Source organism: Zalophus californianus, chromosome 3 (genome assembly GCF_009762305.2).
Source record: "Zalophus californianus isolate mZalCal1 chromosome 3, mZalCal1.pri.v2, whole genome shotgun sequence".
NCBI classification, from domain to species: Eukaryota; Metazoa; Chordata; class Mammalia; order Carnivora; family Otariidae; genus Zalophus; species Zalophus californianus.
This window is the reverse complement of record NC_045597.1, coordinates 134,900,536-134,919,786: the sequence shown is the minus strand read 5'-3', so window position 1 is coordinate 134,919,786 and position 19,251 is coordinate 134,900,536. Positions and strand designations below refer to the sequence as shown.

The 19,251-nt window shown below is 38.5% G+C and overlaps 2 protein-coding genes across 11 annotated transcripts in view; one reads left to right on the top strand and one right to left on the bottom strand.

The window, feature by feature from the left end:
• Nucleotides 1-12,519, bottom strand: part of DCAF17 (DDB1 and CUL4 associated factor 17) — a 76,985-nt gene extending 64,466 nt beyond the window's left edge. For all 4 annotated transcript variants that reach the window (XM_027591523.2, XM_027591526.1, XM_027591524.2 and 1 more), the window contains exons 1-3: nt 11,878-12,519; nt 11,364-11,467; nt 3,511-3,601 (exon numbers count right to left, since the gene is read on the bottom strand). In XM_027591523.2, coding sequence (XP_027447324.1) covers nt 3,511-3,601; nt 11,364-11,467; nt 11,878-12,003 — 321 coding nt within the window. In that variant the 5' untranslated portion in view covers nt 12,004-12,519. The remainder of the gene's footprint in view (nt 1-3,510; nt 3,602-11,363; nt 11,468-11,877) is intronic.
• METTL8 (methyltransferase like 8) overlaps nt 12,462-19,251 on the top strand; it is a 170,112-nt gene continuing 163,322 nt past the window's right edge. For 6 of the 7 annotated variants that reach the window (XR_003519470.1, XR_003519471.1, XM_027591530.1 and 3 more), the window contains exons 1-2: nt 12,563-12,693; nt 16,531-16,598. Coding sequence is in view for 4 of the 7 variants with exons in the window: in XM_027591530.1 (XP_027447331.1) it covers nt 16,539-16,598 (60 nt within the window). In the remaining 3 variants the exon portion in view is untranslated. Of the gene's footprint in view, nt 12,694-16,530; nt 16,599-19,251 lie in introns of all 7 variants that reach the window. The other variant, XR_003519472.1, reaches the window with a different exon arrangement.

Here is a 19,251-nt window from a genome sequence, read left to right as displayed (position 1 = left end):
GAAACCAAGATTCAAATCCTCAACTGACTGAGCCACTCAGGTGCCCCTAAAAAGGAAGTTCTAAGAGGAAAGTTAAGGATAGGAAAGTTGGAATTAATCTAGTATTCAGGTAGGCTGAAAAGTGAATAGAAAAAAATGAAGGCATAGTTATTTTATATATGCTTTTAAAGATTTGTCTTCCCTTTCAAATGTTAGGGAAAGAAACAAGGTTCTTGTGTTTGTTTCTTGAGAGTGTGTGTGTGTGTGTGTGTGTGTGTGTGTGTGTGTGTGTGTGTAAGCTTATTAACTACTAGAAGTCTTACATTAAAATCACATGCAATGATGTAAATATTTTTATTCTATGGTGTCTTATGTAAGTATCATCTCCTGGAGATTCTTTTTATTTTATTTTATTTTATTATGTTATGTTAATCACCATACATTACATCATTAGTTTTTGATGTAGTGATCCATGATTCATTGTTTGCGTATAACACCCAGTGCTCCATTCAGTACGTGCCCTCTTTAATATCCATCACCAGGCTAACTCATCCCTCCACCCCCCCTCCCCTCTAGAACCCTCAGTTTGTTTCTCAGAGTCCATAGTCTCTCATGGTTCATCTCCCCCTCCGATTTCCTCCCCTTCATTTTTCCCTTCCTACTATCTTTTTTTTTTTTAACATATAATGTATTATTTGTTTCAGAGGTACAGATCTGTGATTCAACAGTTTTACACAATTCACAGTGCTCACAATAGCACATACCCTCCCCAAGGAGATTCTTTTTTTTTTTTAAAGATTTTATTTATTTATTTGACAGAGAGAGAGAGAGCACAGGTAGGCAGAGCGGCAGGCAGAGGGAGAGGGAGAAGCAGACTCCCCGCTGAGCAGAGAGCCCGATGTGGGGCTCGATCCCAGGACCCTGGGATCATGACCTGAGCTGAAGGCAGACGCTTAACGACTGAGCCACCCAGGTGCCCCCCAAGGAGATTCTTAATTAAAAAAATATATACTATTTATACCTTGCCTATTAAAAAAGAATTTGAAATAGCATGTAATAGGTGTGAGCTATTTTCCTAAACCAAAAGTTGTATTTCACACACTGTCTCAGAAAAACAAGGGTGCTGATTTAAGCGTGGTTTCACATCAGTATGTTAACAACAATATATGCTTCTCAGTTTTTCTTAATGGAAAATCTTGCTTAACTTCAAATGAGAAGAAAATGGTAGAAGAAGTGAGAATAGGAACTAGGTTACTAGAAACTTTATTTTTGCAAGGATTGCTTTAAATTTTTGGTGATTTGGTACTGGTGTCTTCAAAACTTTTCTCAATTAAGAAATCTGTCTTCCTCCTCCCCCCCGCAAATGAAAATGGATTAAAAGGCTTTAGGGATGCCTGGGTGGCTTAGTCAGTTAAGCATCTGCCTTCGGCTCAGGTCATGATCCCAGGATCCTAGGATGGAGCCCTCCATCAGGCTCCTTACTCAGTAGGGAGCCTGCTTCTCCCTCTCCCTCTGCCTTCTGCTCCCCCTGCTTCTGCTCTCTCTCTGACAAATAAATAAAATGAAAGAAAAGAAAAGAAAAGAAAAGAAAAGAAAAGAAAAGAAAAGAAAAGAAAAGAAAAGAAAAGAAAAGAAAAGAAAAGAAAAGAAAAAAGAAAGAAAGAAAGAAAAGAAAGAAAGAAAAGAAAGAAAAGAAAGAAAAGAAAGAAAAGAAAGAAAAGAAAGAAAAGAAAGAAAATAGTTATTAAAAAAAAAAAAAAAAAGGCTTCAGAGGGCACCTGGGTGGTTCAATCAGTTAAGCGTCTGCCTTTGGCTCAGGTCATGATCCCAGAGTCCTGGGATCGAGATCAAGTCCCATGTCCAGCTCCCTGCTCAGCGGGGAGTCTGCTTCTCTGCCCCTTCCCTGGCTCATGCTCTCTCTCTCTCACTCTCTCAAATAAATAAATAAAATCTTAAAAAAAAAATAAAAGGCTTTAGATGTTGGAGGCACAACAGTTATTTTCAGCTCTCAATAAGAAATCAGGGAAGAAAACATAGATTTAATGTCTCTTTTTAAAGAGAATAAGTGTCGGGCGCCTGGGTGGCTCAGTTGGTTGGGCGACTGCCTTCGGCTCAGGTCATGATCCTGGAGTCCCAGGATCGAGTCCCACATCGGGCTCCCTGCTCAGCGGGGAGTCTGCTTCTCCCTCTGACCCTCTTCCCTCTCGTACTCTCTATCTCTCATTCTCTCTCTCTCAAATAAATAAATAAAATCTTAAAAAAATAAAAATAAAAATAAAAAAAAGAATGTCTAGGGAAAAAGAAAGCAGCAGCTCAGGAAAACTGCAATTTATATAAAAACAACAGTATTTAAAAAGAGAGAGAAAGAATTTTAATAGTAAATTCAAAGCATAGCCTCTTATCCTTTAAACATTATTTTTGGTCCCATATTGTAAGTTCTATTTTTCCTAAAAAAACAATCAGCCAGATTCAGAGACCTGATTAATTTGCTGCAGTATTTCCTAAGTGCTGTTCTTAAAACACTGATCCATGGAAAACCAGTACGTAGAAATATACCTCAAAAAAGGAAGTCCTATGATCAAAAGAGTTTTGGAATATAGTTGTCAAAATCACCATGAACATTAGTATTATTGCATAGTATTATTAAAGGCTCTAAGAAGTAATTATATAAATAAATTTGTTTCACCTTTTAAGCTCAGAATATCCCACTTATTTTGTCTACAACTCAATGCTCCCAACTCCTCTAGGAAGGATAAGATGTTTTCATTTTATTAAAACAGTCTTCTGAAAAATACACACAGGGCAACGCTGGTCTGTCTTGTGGAATGAGTTTAGCCTATTATTTCATTTTTTATTATTTTTATTATTTTTTAAAGATTTTATTTATTTATTTGACAGAGAGAGACACAGCGAGAGAGGGAACACAAGCAGGGGGAGTGGGAGAGGGAGAAGCAGGGTTTCCGCCGTGCAGAGAGCCCGATGCGGGGCTCGATCCCAGGACTCTGGGATCATGACCCGAGCTGAAGGCAGACGCTTAACAACTGAGCCACCCAGGCGCCCCTATTATTTTTTGTTTTTGACTTATTATTTTCCTAACAAGATTCATGGAGGAAACTAACAAGAATTTACTTTCAAAGAGCCATGTAACATAATTGTTGCCTAAATTAATATTTTATTTTGATAGAATGATCTCTTAAATCAGAATGATCTCTTAAACATTGAGAATAACTCTAAACTACCTTACATTGCTTAAAAAACTTTTAACCAGTTCATAACTTTTTCCAGTTTTCAAAATTTACAAATGGCATCAAATTTTTAAAAGACATTCATAATATTAATGTACAATTTTTAAAAATAGAAATTATTTCACAAGGAAAAATAAGCAAAGGATATACTCTCTTCTTGACTCCTTTCAAGAGTCAAGAATCACTATGATATTTAAGATTTATTCCTTTTTACATATATTAACAATAATCAGTTCTTTTAGGCTAAAAATGTGTTAGAAACAAATACTCTAAAAACAAATCTTACCACTGGGCATTCCCATAATAATGCATCCTCTATTTTTTCTGATTTGGAACATTTTGGCATTTCATAAAGTTTTCTTGGCTCTGATGCAATGCTGGGAAAAAAGAAAAATGAGCAATTATTCTTCTTGATAACTGAGACAGTGTTTGCTCAGCTCTGAGTGACTTTTTTCTTTCAGAGATTTGGAATACCAAGATATAACTTGCTATTTTGCTTTCCTGTTCTTTTTTTTTTTTTAAAGATTTTATTTATTTATTTGACAGAGAGAGACACAGCGAGAGAGGAAACACAAGCAGGGGGAGTTGGAAAGGGAGAAGCAGGTTTCCTGTGGAGCGGGGAGCCTGATGCGGGGCTCGATCCCAGGACCCTGGGATCACGACCCAAGCCGAAGGCAGACGGTCAACCAACTGAGTCACCCAGGCGCACCATTGCTTTCCTTTTCTTAACTAAATGTTAATGTTTTTTTTCTGATCACAAAATTCACAATAAAATTCATAGAAAATCTGAAAAATAAAGTAGATTATAATAATATAAGATTACAAAAATAACCATTATTAACATTTTGGTTCATTTCCTTCTGGTTTTCCTTTATATACATATACTTACTTGCAGATTATTTTCCAAAATTGGATCATAATGAATTCTTTCTTTACCCTTGGACATTTACTATGAATATCTCTGTTGAATTCCAAGGGGTTCATAAACGTTATTTATTTTTTTTTAAGATTTCATTTATTTACTTGACAGAGAGAGACACAGTGAGAGAGGGAACACAAGCAGGGGGAGTGGGAGAAGGAGAAGCAGGCTTCCCGCCAAGCAGGGAGCATGATGCGGGGCTCGATCCCAGGAACCTGGGATCATGACCTGAGCTGAAGGCAGACGCTTAACGACTGAGCCACCCAGGCGCCCCATAAACTGTTATTCTAATACTATAAAATGAAAATTAGATAAAGAATCTCTTTATTTTAGGATGAAAATTAGTGGCTAAAAAAAGGAAATACCTTTGCGGGGTTTTTACTCCCAAATTCCCTTTCAGAAAGGTTGAACAAGTTTGTACCTCTACCAGTACTGAACACAACATTTTTTATGTGAAAAATAGTCCCCTACCTTTAGTTTATACTTCCCTGATTACTACTGAGATATGATCATAGATGTTTTCCTTTTTTTTTTTAACTGATTAACTTTAAAATTAAACTATTTAGAAACAATTTTCGGGGCACCTGGGTGGCTCAATTGGTTAAGGGTCTGCCTTTGGCTCTGGTCTTAATACCAGGGTCCTGGGATAGAGCCCCGTGTCAGGCTCCCTGTTCAGTGGGGAGCCTGCTTCTCCCTCTCCCTCTGCCAATCCCCCCTGCTTGCGCTCTCTCTCTCAAATAAATAAAAATCTTAAAAAAAAAAGAAACAATTTTCTGAGTGATAATTTTATTCACTTTTGATGTTCTCTGATTCAAAGGTTTAAACCAAACAGAATTTCACAGGAATGAAAGCAAGCTCAAACTTCTAAACTCTGGGTGATTCTAAACTATGGGTAAAACACCCCTGAATGCCATAGTAAAGAACTCCAACTACTTATTATTAGAACACCAACCAATGCCACCTACTCAGATTTAAATTTTTTTTAATTAAAGCAGATACCTCTAAATTGGGTAAGTTATGAAATGGGCATTAAATGATACCAAAGAATTATTACTAATTTCGTTAGGTGTGGTAATGACATTATGATCATATAAAGAAATGTCCAGATATCCACTTCCAACATGACAGCATGAGGAGCTCTATGGGCATGCTCTCCAGGAAAACTGGTGAAAACTATAAAAGGACAACTATTTAAAGTCTCTGGAAATGGTCCTAGGGGCATACAGCAAACAAAGAAACATTTATTCCAAAAAATCTACTAGAGTTCAGTAAGAATAGTGAGAGTCTACGATGTCTGATCTAGGATGTGCTCCTTCCATCTGTTCTTAGCTCAGCAAGATGAAAACTACCCCAGACTGGTATAGCCAAGAGCACAGGACTCCCTCTACCCCCAGCTCCCAGTGGGCCACTTTCTTGGGGGACCAGGATGACAGCACTTCTCATGTAGCTCCCAACTGCTGGTTGTTGGGGCTGAGTCCTGGGTGAGTGTAGTCAAAAAGTAGGGCTCCCTTCTTCCACCTAGCCCCAACTCTACCTTGGGTGTGGCATGCCTAAGAATACAGAGGCTCTGATTACCCTTAGCCCACCTCATAAAGCAGTGGTTCCACATTAAGAGAGGCAAGAAAATCTGAGGCTATGTTTGCTTTAACTTCAGGTCATCAGCTTTTAGAGTAGGGAGTCACTCAGAGAGAAGCATGCCATTGATTCCCCACCCCCACCCCAGTACCACCAACTCTAAAGCCTCAGCTTGAATATTTTGCCTGGGGGGAAGAAGCCGGCTGTAAAGCAGATAGCCCTATTCCCTTCCCAGAGGACCTGACTTCATTTGCAACAGAGTGTAGAGAAGTTCTAGCCTAAGAGCACTCTCTATAACAGTGGAGTTTGTGGTGAAAGGCAAATGGGAAGAAATCTGTAGATTCACTGGCCATACAGGCTAAATTGTAGGCTGGCTAATTTGTCAGAGAGAATCAGAAAAAGACTGTTGGCAGGATCCCTCCTCAGGTCAGAACAAATCTCAAACTATCTTCTCTAACTTCTGGTTTCTGATCCTACATGTAAAGAACTTAGAAATCATCACTCCTGTCCTCACAAGAAAAAAACCTGAACAAAAAATATCAACAACTGCTTTTAGTTCCATCAGAGATTTAAGATCACAGAGCAGACTGCTGTCCCCAAAACTAGTAAGAGAAGTGAATACCAAGAATCACAGCTTACCAGAAGTAAGCCACTGGAATCAGTACCAGGCAAACAAAAACAAGGACACTAGAGGAAATTTTGGCCCCTGACACCTACTGCTTCAGCAACAACATACATAACCTAGTCCTTCGCCAGATAAACATAAAACCTCACTCCAAAGACCCATTTACCGCAATTCCTTTTACATCACATACAACTTCCAACAAAAAATTACAAGGCATGCTAAAATGCAAAATGCAAAGACTGAAGAGACAAAGCAAACAATAGAACCTCCTTGGCTCAGCGAGGAGCCTGTTTCTCCCTCTCCTTCTGCCTGCTGCTCCCCCTGCTTGTTCTCTCTCTCTGTGTCAAATAAATAAATAAAATCTTAAAAAAAAATCAAAAGGAAATGCTAAAAATCAAAACTCCATACAAATGAAGAATGTTTTTGATGGGCTCATAAGTAGACTGGACACAGCCAAGGAAAGACTGGTAAACTTGAAGATATGTCAACAGAAACTTCCTAAACTAGAACAACAACAACAAAAAATGATAAAAGCAGAACACAGTATTCTAGAACTGAGGGACAATGAGAACAGGTGTAATATACACATAACGGGAATACTAAAAGGATAAGAAAAAGAGAACAGAAGAAATACTTGAAATAATAATGGCTGAGAATTTTTCAGAATTAATCACTGACACCAACCCACAAATCCAAAAAGCTTACAGAACACCAAGGAGGATAAACACCAAAAAACCTATACCCAGGTACATACTATTCTAAGTATAGAAAATCAAAAATAAAGAGAACATCTTGAAAGAAGCCAGAGGGGAAAAAGCACGTTATCTAAAGAAGAACAGGATAAGTTCCAAGTTACATTGGACTTCTCTTCAAAAAACATGCAAGAAAATAGAGTGAAGTAAAATATTTAAAGTGATGAAACAACCCCACCCACAGTCTTTAAGACTCCGAGACCCAATTCCAATATGGGGGGAGGGGATCTCCCACACACAACACCAAGCAATTCTCAGACACCAGTAGAGTGTTGGACAACTCAACTCAATTCTTACACTATCTACTAGGAGATAGCATCAGATTCTACAGGTTTTCAGTCCAACCAGACTGCCCTCCACCCCCCACTTCAGATGCCAGTCATCAAGCCCCCAGGCTGTTACCTGTGTTTCTGACCCATGGGCTACAGACTGGGGTTCCAACGACCTTCTCCTTAGTTTCTTTTACTTTGATATAGTGGCTCACAGAACTCCGGGAAACATTTACTTATGTTTACCAGTTTTTAAAGGATATGATAAAGAATACAAATCAACACCTAGATGAAGAGGTACACTGGAAAAGGTATATCCATGCCCTCTCCAGGCAAGTCACTCTCCCCACATCTCCAAGTGTTCACCAATCCAGAGCTCTTCAAATCCAGTCCTCTTGAGGTTTTATGGAGGCTTCACTGTATAGTTGTACAAAGTCATTGGCCAGCGGCTGATTCAACCACCAGCTCCCCTCTGTTGCCTGGAAGTCCAGGGTTGGGAATGAAAGTTCCAACCCTCTAATCACATGTTTGGTTCTCTAGGCAACAAGCCCTTACACTTGGGTGGGGTCTGAAAGTTACCTTCATTAATAACAAGGCACGTACTTCACCTTTATGGGTCTAAAGCATTTTCAGGAACTGTAGATGAAGAGCAAATATATCTGAGAAAAATATTTTTGTCACCTGAATGACCCAATATAGATTTTTTTTAATTTAAATTCAATTAGACAACATATAGTACATCATTAGTTTTTGATATAATGTTCAATGATTCATTAGTTGCATATAACACCTAGTGCTCATCACATCACATCCAAATATATATTTCTTATAAATCATTATATCACACCCAACCAATCTAGAATTTTGTATCCCGAGAAGTTATCCTTCAAAAGTCAAAAAGAAATCAGGTTTTCTCAAACAAAAATCGAGGGAATGTGTTGCCAGTGGATCTGCCTTTCAAGAAATGTTCAAAAAAGTTCTTCAAAAAGAAGAAAAATTATATAGGTCAGAAACGCAGATCTACCTTAAAAAAGGAAGAATGTTAGAAAAGGAATAAATAGGGGCACATGTGTGACTCAGTTGGTTAAGTGGCTCAGGTCATGATCTCAGGATCATGCCCAGAATCCAGCTCCACACTCAGCAGGGAGTCTGCTTGAGATTCTCTCCCTTGCCTTCTGCCCTTCCCCCTGCTCATGTGTGCCCACATGCGCTCTTTCTCTCTCTCAAATAAATAAATAAAAGAAAAGGAATAAATAAAGATAAAATAAAATCCTTTATTTTTCTTATTTTTTTTAAGATTTTTATTTATTTGACAGAGAGACACAGCGAGAGAAGGAACACAAGCAGGGGGAGTGGGAGAGGGAGAAGCAGGCCTCCCGCCGAGCAGGGAGCCTGATGTGGGGCTCGATCCCAGGACCCTGAGATCATGACCTGAGCCGAAGGCAGAAGCTTAATGACTGAGCCACCCATGCGCCCTATTTTTCTTATTCTTAATTGATTTAACAGATAAAAATCTGTTCATAATAATAACAGCAACAACGTATTCAGTGAATATAGCTTATGGATAAAAAGAATGGCATCAACATTATAAAAGGCAGGAGGGAGCAATTAGAAATACTCTATTATAAGGTAACTACACTACCCATGTAGAGGTATAGTGCTACTTGAGAGTGATTTAGATTAGTTGTAAATGTGTTACAAGGTCTGAGGCAACCATTAAAAATTTTTAAAAAGAAGTATAATTGATATGCTAAAATAGAGAGAAAATGGAATCATATAAAACAATTAAAAGCAGAGGAGACATAAAAAAGAATGAAAGACCAAAAAAGAACAAAAGGCAATGAATAGAAAATAGTTATAAATATGGGAGTGTATTAAACCAACTATATCAATAATCACTTTAAATGTGAATGATCTAAATATACCTATTAAAAGGCAGAGACTGTCAGAGTGGATAAAAAAACAAGACTCAAATACATGATATCTATAAGAAACCCATTTCAAATATAAACACACAGATTACAGTAAAGGAATGGAGAAAGATATACCACACAGATACTAATCAAAGGAAAGCTGGAGTAGCTATATTAATTTTAGACAAAGTTGACTTCCACAATAAAAATTATCAGTGATAAACAGTGGCATTACATATGATAAAGGGGTCATTTCTCCAAGAAGACATAAAAAATCCTTAATGTGTGTGCATCTAACAACATGTGAGATAAAAACTGACAGAGCACAAGGAGAAACAAATCTACTATTATAGTTGGAGACTTCAACACATCTGTCAGTAACTGGTGGATCCAGCAAGCAGAAAGTCAGTAAGGATATAGCTGAACTGAACAGTACTATCAATCAACTGGATCTGACTGACATCTATACAATACTTCATCCGATAAAAAACAGCGGAAGACACATTCTTCTCAAGCTCACATGAAATTCACCAAGAGAGACCATAATCTGGGCCATAAAACACACCTTTACAAAATTAAAAGAGCAGAAGTAATACAAAGTATGCTTTCAGACCACAGTGGAAATAAATTAGAAGTCAATAACAGAAAGCTGGAAAATCCCAAAAGATTTGGAGATTAAACAACACAATTCTAATTAACACATGGGTCAAAGAAGTCTCAAGAGAAATTTTAAAATATTTTTAACAAAATGAAGATGAATAAAATATATAAACATTTGTGGGATGCTGCAAAGCAGTGCTTGAGGGAAAAGAATAGCACTAAATGTACATATTACCAAAGGAGAGAAGCTTCTAGGTTGGTGAACACGTAGAGATTTAGGAACAGTAGTATGCTCAGAGCATGGATATTCCATGCCCCTTCCCACATACCTACATATCTCTTCTATCTGGCTGTTCTTGAATTATATCCCTTTATAATAAACTGGTAATTCTACTAAAAAGTCAATCACAAAAGACCACACACTATGTGATTCAATTTATATGAAATGTCCAGAACAGGTGCATCTATAGAGAAAGAAAGTCTGTTGAAGATTGATGGGACTATAGCTAAAATGGAATAGGATTTCTTTTTGAGGTGATGCAAATGTTAACTGTAGTGATGGCTGCCTATATGAACCACAATGGTTCACCAAAATTCCTATCATTGAATATGAATTTCAATAAACTAAAAACCATTAAACTGTATACTTTAAATGGGTGAAATGTATAGTATGTGAATTATATCTTAATAAAGGTATTAAGAGAAAGAAAAAAAGTCTATTTTTTAGAGAAGCAAACTTAAGTATGGCATGGTGTTTCTAATATGCTTTAAAATACTTAGTCTATAAAAAGGTCAAGGAAAGGGGGACAATGGGATAGATAAGCAAACGCAGCAAAATCTGAATCACTTTTGAATCTAGTAATGAGTATATGGAGGTTCACTATACTACTCTCTTTGAAGCAAGTTTGAAATTTTTCTTTTAAAACAAACAAAAAAAATGCAAGTACTTCCAAAACAAAACAGAAATTCTCTAGGGGCGCCTGGGTGGCTCAGGTCATGATCCCAGGGTCCTGGGATTGAGCCATCGGGCATCGCATGGGGGTTCTCCGCTCAGCGGGGAGACTGCTTCTCCCTCTCCTCCCCGCTCGTGGTCTCTCTAGCTATCTCTGTGTCTCTCTCTCAAATAAATAAATAAACATCTTAAAAAAAAAAAGAAATTATTCTGTAAAGCAGCATCTAATTATTAGATACCTGGCTCCCTTGACTCTGATATCTTCTAAGCGTAATAAGACACTCTTCCATACCCTGAGCAACCCATCATTTTGCCCGCACTATAAAGTAAATTGGTATTTGCAAAGATGAAATCTCTAACTTTGGATTTAACAAGATTTTAAAATTACAACCCATTTTATTACCTATACTTATTTTGGGCTCATTTTTCCATTCTCCTATTTCATTAAGCACTGATATAGCATGTGGTTCTATAAAAATTAGTTAAGATTAACAATGAGGTGAATTACAGCAAAAATGTTCATCAAAAAGATACCTGCTGACACAGCACCGATAATTGTCAAAATATATTCTTCCTCTCTCATAGGCTATAGGTGACTTGGAATGAGTTGTCCACACATTCTTAAATTTAGTACTTTCCTGAAAGACACAAGGAATTTTGGTTTAGGGAATAATTCATAAGTCTCTACCGTGCACCAATTTTAAGTGGGATAGTTAAATCTACAGTCAGTTTTCAAAGTAATTTCACGTACGTTATTTAAAACATTATGTTCCTATCTTCCTCACTCTGCGCTCACGTGTTAAGCCGGGTAACCAAATTTTAGGAAGATCGTTTGCAGGAAGACATAAGAAGCTTAAAACTAAAAGCATCTGGCGGTTCTATTAATAGCTATTTACTAATTCCCCAGGTTCAGGGCCTGGATTCCCTGCTCATCACATGTGATCTTCTTAAAAGGAGGCTCTAACACTTAAAAACTGCACCCCGGCAGGAGGCTTGGCCGCCAGTCGCCCCGCTGCCCTTGGCCCCATTCCCAGCCGCCGACGATCACCTGGCACACCAGCGCCCTCAGGATGCCCAGGTTCGTCCTCTGCACCACGCCTGCGTCCCGCGAGAAGAAGCCCAGCGCCCGGCGACTCAGCTGGCGGCACACGTTGGGTTTCCGAGTTGGGCCCATGGAGGCAAGGGCCGGGTGCGGGGTTGGCTGGGCTGAAGAGGGGAGCGCCCCTCGCTCCCGCGCAAGGCAGCAGCCGTTACCTCCGAACCTCCAGGCCCCAACTCCTTGAAGGACTCAGGAAAAGCTGACACCGGGAGCCGGGCAATGAGCGCACGGCCGTGGGGCGAGATAAGGCGGAATCGGCACCGCCTGAGCGCAGAGTGAAGGAAAAGACACCCCTTCGACCTGCCCCTCAAACACTCTGCAGCGCTGGTGCGGGTAGTGTGACTCCCCCGTAACGCGCGGCCTGCTGGAGCCGTTCCCTCAACGGGAAGTGTAGTTCCCAGAGCCCCTTGAGGGAGCCTGGCTAGTTCCCAGAACTACAGTTCCCATCAGGCGGCGGGAAGAGAGTCTTGAGCCGGCCCCGCCTCCAACCAGCCGTGGCCCCGCCCGACCTCGCCTCCTCCGGCCCGGCGGAGACTGCGCTGTGCAGCAGGCGGCCTTTTCCTGCTCTGCACGCGGCGCGGGGCAGAGCACCCAGGCGCTGTGCTGCCGGCTCTTGGCGTTGGTTTACTGTGCGAACCGTGCAGCCCCGGTACGCTCACGCCCATCAGCTCCCGACTTTCGTTCTGGGAGGCGCTGACCGGGTGCCGAGAGGGCGCTGTGTGGAGTGCGACTCCCCCCCTCCCCAAAGCAGCATTCGTGCTAAAGGTACGCCCCGCGGCTTTCCCTTAAGTCGCACGTTGGACATTGTGGATGAGGTTGACGGTTAAACATTTTGGGTCTATAAACATTATGCTATTGTGGTGGTGGAAGATAAGTGGTGGAAGATGCTGGCATCCCCACCAAACTAGGGCTGAATTACTCCTCCAGAGCTCGCCCTTCTGTGGCCTGCGGGGACACAGGCTGTTTTTGCGATAATTGCTGCGTTTTCCTTCCTCTCGCCTTTTTTTTTTCCTTTTTTTGGTAATAAAATAGGAAATGTTTACATTCTTATCAGACTAAGGTATTCCACGTTGATTCCTCTAAGTAAAAGGTAACTTTGTCAACTACCCCTGCCTGTAGGATCAAAGTTCCCACTACACTACGTTTTCAGTAATCGTGCAGTAGGTGTGCCCCCTCGCTTTGCACGTCCCTTGAGAGTGGTGTCTTTTTATCTGCCACGTGAGCTCGGGCGTGCTACCTCTTGTTCCTATGTGGGCAAGGGAGTGATCGCCTCTGACTGACAGCAGAGTGCAATACTGGGTGAGTGCGTTGGGTCACAATTGAAGTGTTTAGTAAAAATTTGTCACATCTCTTTTTCACCCTGCTGAATTTCCTTCAGGGCCTGGGCTTTTGCTGATTTTTCATGACTTATTTACAGCATACTGTGGAGTGCTATGTGTATTTTTAGAGCGCGCTATAATAGTTAATTTGGTAATTCATGAATGCAGCTGTCACTGAGAAAACTGGGACCCAGAAAAGAGAACTGGATTTTCTTTGGATGAAATGAAATTCAAATCATTGCTGACTTAAATTCATCATCTCTCTTTTCTCATTCCTCTTCACCCTCACTTGTTTGTCTTCCTGTGGTGTTTATCTTACCACCAACTCACCCAGAAGTCATCCTGGATACCATCCTTTTCTCACCCACAACCAAGTCCTTTAGATTCTAACTCCTATCCATCTCCTTTTTGTATCACCTAAGTAAGTAATTTAGGGCCTCACCATTTTATCACATTATTATATTAAGTAGCCTCCTTCCTGCCTTGCTTAAGTACTTTCAATTCAACCCTCCATACGGCTGCTAGAGTGATTTTTCTAAAGCACGAATCTGTCATTTCCTTATTAAAATCTTTCAGTGGCTCCCAGTCACCCAGAACAGAATTTCTCAAGCCTGAGTAGATACCCAGGATTCTCTGTTGTTAACTTAAAATATTTTCAGTATGTTAAATATATGCAAATATAAAACTATATATAAACTCCTTATGTTGTATATCTTATACAACTATAACTCCCAGTTATAAGTTAAATGAAGCACAAATAAAACAAATAAATTCAAATGAATACTTATTCTTTACGAATGAGACTCTTTTTGCTGGACCTAATACACTCCAAAAGCAAATGTTCACCGTCCTCCATAGCATAATTTCCTTACAAAAGGCCTGTCCGTTTTGTACTTGTGTTGAGATTACTCAATGCCTTCATCTCTTTTCTTTATTTAAACCACTGCAAAGCTTTCCTTTGTTCAGTGTGTCGTGATTTCATTTGACCTTCACTTGTCAAACACCATCATTTACATAAAGTAGTTCCCATTTCTTTCTCATTAACCTGTGCCAATGACAAATGGTACCAGTTGTTTGCCAGTGCACTGCTAAACACAAACATGTGAACTGAAATCTTACGACAGTAATCAATAAAAAGGTGGCCATTCAGATGATCCAAAGTATCCTTTTAAAAAATGTTTTTGGTTTTGATTTTTATCAAGTTGAAAATAAAAGATTTCTCTAAGAGAAACATAGCCTTGGGGCTACATCTACAAATCCTTTGGGGTCTGTGTAGGTTCCTTGTAAGACAAAATCTGAATCCCTTAATGTAGTGTACAGGGCACTGTTATCTGCATACTTACCCACACTTTCAGCCGTATTTCTTTGTCCATCCTTAACATTTGCTATTGAGGTTCTGACATGTTGCTCACTTACTCAAGCCAATGTATCTTTGCGTCTCAAATTTTCTTTGGAGCTCCCTTTCTTTCCTTCTCTTATCTGTTTATTTCATGACTCATCCCAGGTATCGCAGCTCCACTCACACTTTTCCTGACCCCATCACTTTAATTTTAGTCTTGCCTCTTCTAACACGTTACTCTGCATACATTGGTTGCAGCACTATATTAGAATTGTTTGTGTTTCCAACATTTTGTTTTTATTCTTTTTTTTTGAGTAGGCTCTATTCCCAAAGTGGGGCTTGAACTCACAACCCCAAGATCAAGAGTTGCATGTTCTACCCACTGAGGCAGCCAGGTGCCCCCCACCATACTGTTTTTAGAGTAGTCCATTCATTCATTCAACATACAGCCTTGACCACATTTTAGGCAGTATCCTAAGGATGCATATGTATGTTGAATAAATGGACTATTCTAAGGACAATATATAGAATCTATAATTGGCAACTAAAACCTTTAATGTACATGCAGATTTATTCTCCCTTTATTCTTTAAATCAGTAGGAAACCACAATGTTCATAAGAAGAAATAACCTTTTTTTTAAAAAAAAAAGATTTTATTTATTTATTTAATTGACAGAGAGACAGCATGAGGGGGAACACAAGGAGGGGGCGTGGGAGAGGGAGAAGCAGGCTTCTGGCCCAGCAGGGAGCCTGATGCGGGGCTTGATCCCAGGACCCCAGGATCATGACCTGAGCCGAAGGCAGTCGCTTAACCAACTGAGCCACCCAGGTGCCCCAAGAAGAAATAACTTTTTAAAAACTTAAATCCCCAACAGTTCTACCTTTAAAAGTAGATATTTTTTCCATTTGTTGAAGGTAAAATGGCATGCATAGATATCCCTAGCTTAGAATTTGAAAATAACTTTTCTATTTGGGACAAAAAACATTGTTTTTTTGGTGTTTTTTTTTTTTTCAGTCTGTGCCTATGTGTTTACAGAATACTTAACCATTTTTACCATGATGTTTTTAAAAATACGTTTTTTTAATTTTTTTTTTTTAAGTAATCTCTACTTTCACCTTGGGGCTCTAACTCATGATCCCAGGATCAAGATCATGCGCTCTACTGTCTGAGCCAGCCAGGTGCCCCTACCATGATATTTTAAAGACAAGAAGAGATGTGAATTCAGAAGTTAATAAAATGCTTTTTGTTCATATACTTTGTTTAAAGAAGCATAGTATAACGGAATAAAGCATTCAGGTTATTAAACTTGAACATTTGTTCAGAGACAAATTTGAACGAAAACCACAGGAAGTCATTCATTCAGCATGTAATTATTTTCATGTACTGCTGGGAACTATTTTGGCATAGGGTGTAACAGTGAATGGGATAGACAAGGAATGGGATAGACAAGGTCCCGACATGTGGAGGGAGATAGACAATAAATAAATAGATTTTAAGAATAAGATTTCAGGTAGTGATAAGGGCTGTAAAGAAAAGAAAACAGGGTGATGTGCTTGATAGAGTGTGCTTGGAAGCCCTGCTTTAGCGAGAGTGGTCAGAGAAAGCCTCTTGCAGATTGGACTTTTTTTTTTTTTTGGAGCTTGGACTTTTGAGCTGAGCCCTGAATGATGAGGATGGGTCAGTCTGCAAAGAACTGAGGTTAGAGTAGTCCAGGCAGAAAGATGCTTGAATGCAGGGTCTGCAAGGCAATAACAACCTTGTTTTTTTTCTAAAACTGTCAGGCCAGTGTGGCTCTTTAGTGTGCATGAGAGAGATGAACCTGGAGAGGTAGGCTAGAGGGAATTTTGGATTTTATTCTGTTGTAATAGGAAGCCAAAGGAGGATTTGAAGGAGGAGAGTGACATGATCTAATTTGTGTTGTAATAAAATCTTTATATCTATAGTGTGGAGAATGTACTGTGGGGAGACAAGAATGGAAGCAAGGAGACAGGTGGCTGTTAAGTTGGTCCAGGTAAGAAATGATAGTGTTTGGACTGGAATGGTAGCAGAAGAAATGGAACGAAGTGAACAGATTCAAGATGTATTTTGGAAGTAGAGTTGATAAGACTTCTAATGTAGTGGATATTAACAGTGAAGAAAAGATTCAAGTGAAATGATGTTAAGCAGAACCACAAATAAGCATTCCTAAATTCCCCAGAACAAATGGAAAACAGGGAACTACTTATGATTCGATGTCTATGAAGCAATACCTACATTTTATTAAATGTACACATCAGCTTTTTAGACATTAATGCTAAGGAATGTTAGGATCTGTTCTGTGGTTAGGACATGTGGAAAGAGGGAAATAAAATCAGATCCCAGAGGGTCAGGAGTCAGAGCATGTGGGACCATGGTAATTTGATGGAAAAATCATTAGTGATAGGACATTCCCTTTAAGAACAAGAGTGAAATAGACCATTTAGCAGGTAATTGGTGTAGTTTAGAGGTGAGAATCACATTTGGAAATTTATTTTTAAATTGTTTAGGCTTTTGACCATATGTTTGATTCTTATGTTTCCTTTTCTTTGTATATTTTCATATTTGTTTGAACATGAAGTACATTCATGCATATATAAAATCCAGAAAGATTTAGGTTTAGAGGTTGATAGTAAAGTTTGTAAACCATTCTTATTTTTAAATTATTATTTAAAAACATGTATAGATAATATAGCATAATATATAAATAATAATTATAAAATGAATACCCATATATTTATCATCAATTAATAAAAAAGACCCGGAACATTACCTACAACTTTGACATCTCCTCTGCGCCTCTCCTGGTTCCCAGATCCCTCTTTCCTCTTTAAAATAAAATATTGTTAAGTTTTGAGTGTTATTGAACATCATATAAATTGAATCATTCTATATATATGTACTCTTCTACAACTTGCCTATTTTTTCTTCAATGTTTCATTAATACTTGACAGAGTACCTATAGTTCATTTCATTTATTTTTACTGCTATATAGTATTTCATTGTATGAATTTACTATAATTTATCCATTTTCTATTGGCTGGGCTTTTGTTTCTTTCAAGTTTTTTATTCCTAGAAAAGGTATTGCTATGGACATCCTTAAACCTGTCTCCTGGTATACATGTTAAAGAGTGTATTTCTTTTCTATTGCTGTGTAACAAATTACCACAAACTTAGCAGCTTAAACAAACACCCATTTATTACCCCTAATTTTTTTTCTACATGAATAACCACTTGTCCCAAAACCATTTTTTGAAGGGCCCTCATTTCCTCACAGATCCACAGTGCTAACTCTATTGTATATCAAGTTTACATTCATAGTTGGGTCTGTTTCTAGGCCCTGTTTTCTGTTCTATTGTTCTATTTCTATTCCTAGGCTAATACCTGACCACTTTTGTAGTAAGGCTTGAGAGCTGGTAGGGCAACTCTTCTACCTTATTCCTTTTTCTCAGGAGTATCTTTTTTTTGCCATTTGCATTTTCACATACCTTTTTAAATCAGCTTCAGTTCCACAAAAAAACCTTATTGGAATTTTGATTGGTATAGCATTCAATCTGTATATCAACTTGAAGAGAACTAATATCTTTACCATATCAAATTATCCTACTTGTGAAGACCATATGTCTCTCCATTTATTTAGATCTGTAGTGTCTTTCAATGAAGTTCTTTAATTTTTTTCTTAAAGGATTTGCATATTTCAAACTTCCTAAATACATTATATTTTTGGTCAGTGTTATAAATGGTAAATTTTTAAATTAGATTTTCTAACTATATTTTTGCTAGTACATAAAAATGCAAATTTTCTTTTTGTATATTGGTCTTTTATTTAGCAACCTTGCCAGACTTTATCTTTAGTAGTAATAATTGTCATTTGTATAAAAAAAAAAGTCATTCATAAGGTTTGGGGGATTTTTCTATGTAGATAATCATGTCCTCAGGAAACTGACAGTTTTATTGCTTCCTTCTCAAATATTACCATTTATTACACTTTTCTTACTGTGCTGGCCAGAACCTCTAATGCATTGCTGAATAAAACCAGTGATAATGGACATTCTTGTTTTATTCATGTTTATAAACAGAATACTTCTAATATTTCGCCATTAGGATAACATTGTAAGTTTTTGGTAACTACCCTTTATCAGATTAATGAAATTCTCTTCCATTCCATATGTCCTAAAAGTCCTGTATATTTGATTGTTAATCATGAATGGGTGTTGAATTTAATCAACTACTTTCTCCGTATCTGCTGAGATAATAATATAATTTTTTTCCTTTAATCTGATAATGTGGTGAATTGCCTAAATATATTTTCTAATGTTAAAACGAGGTTGAGTTTCTTTCGATAAGTTTTTGTGATACATTTTTTATACATTGTGGGATTTGGGCAGCTGGTCACTTCAGTTCTCACTCAACTTTCTGGACCTTTGCTAGCTTTTGGTCTCCAAGGATTTTTCTTTCTGTTTGGCTTAGTGATGTATTTTAACAAGATACATTTTTTTTAGGGACACCTGGGTGGCTCAGTCAGTTAAGCGTCTGCCTTCAGCTCTGGTCGTGATCGCAGGGTCCTGGGATCAAGCCCCGTGGGGCTCCTTGCTCAGCAGGGAGTCTGCTTCTCCCTTTGCCTTCCGCTCCCCTTGCTTGTGCTCTCT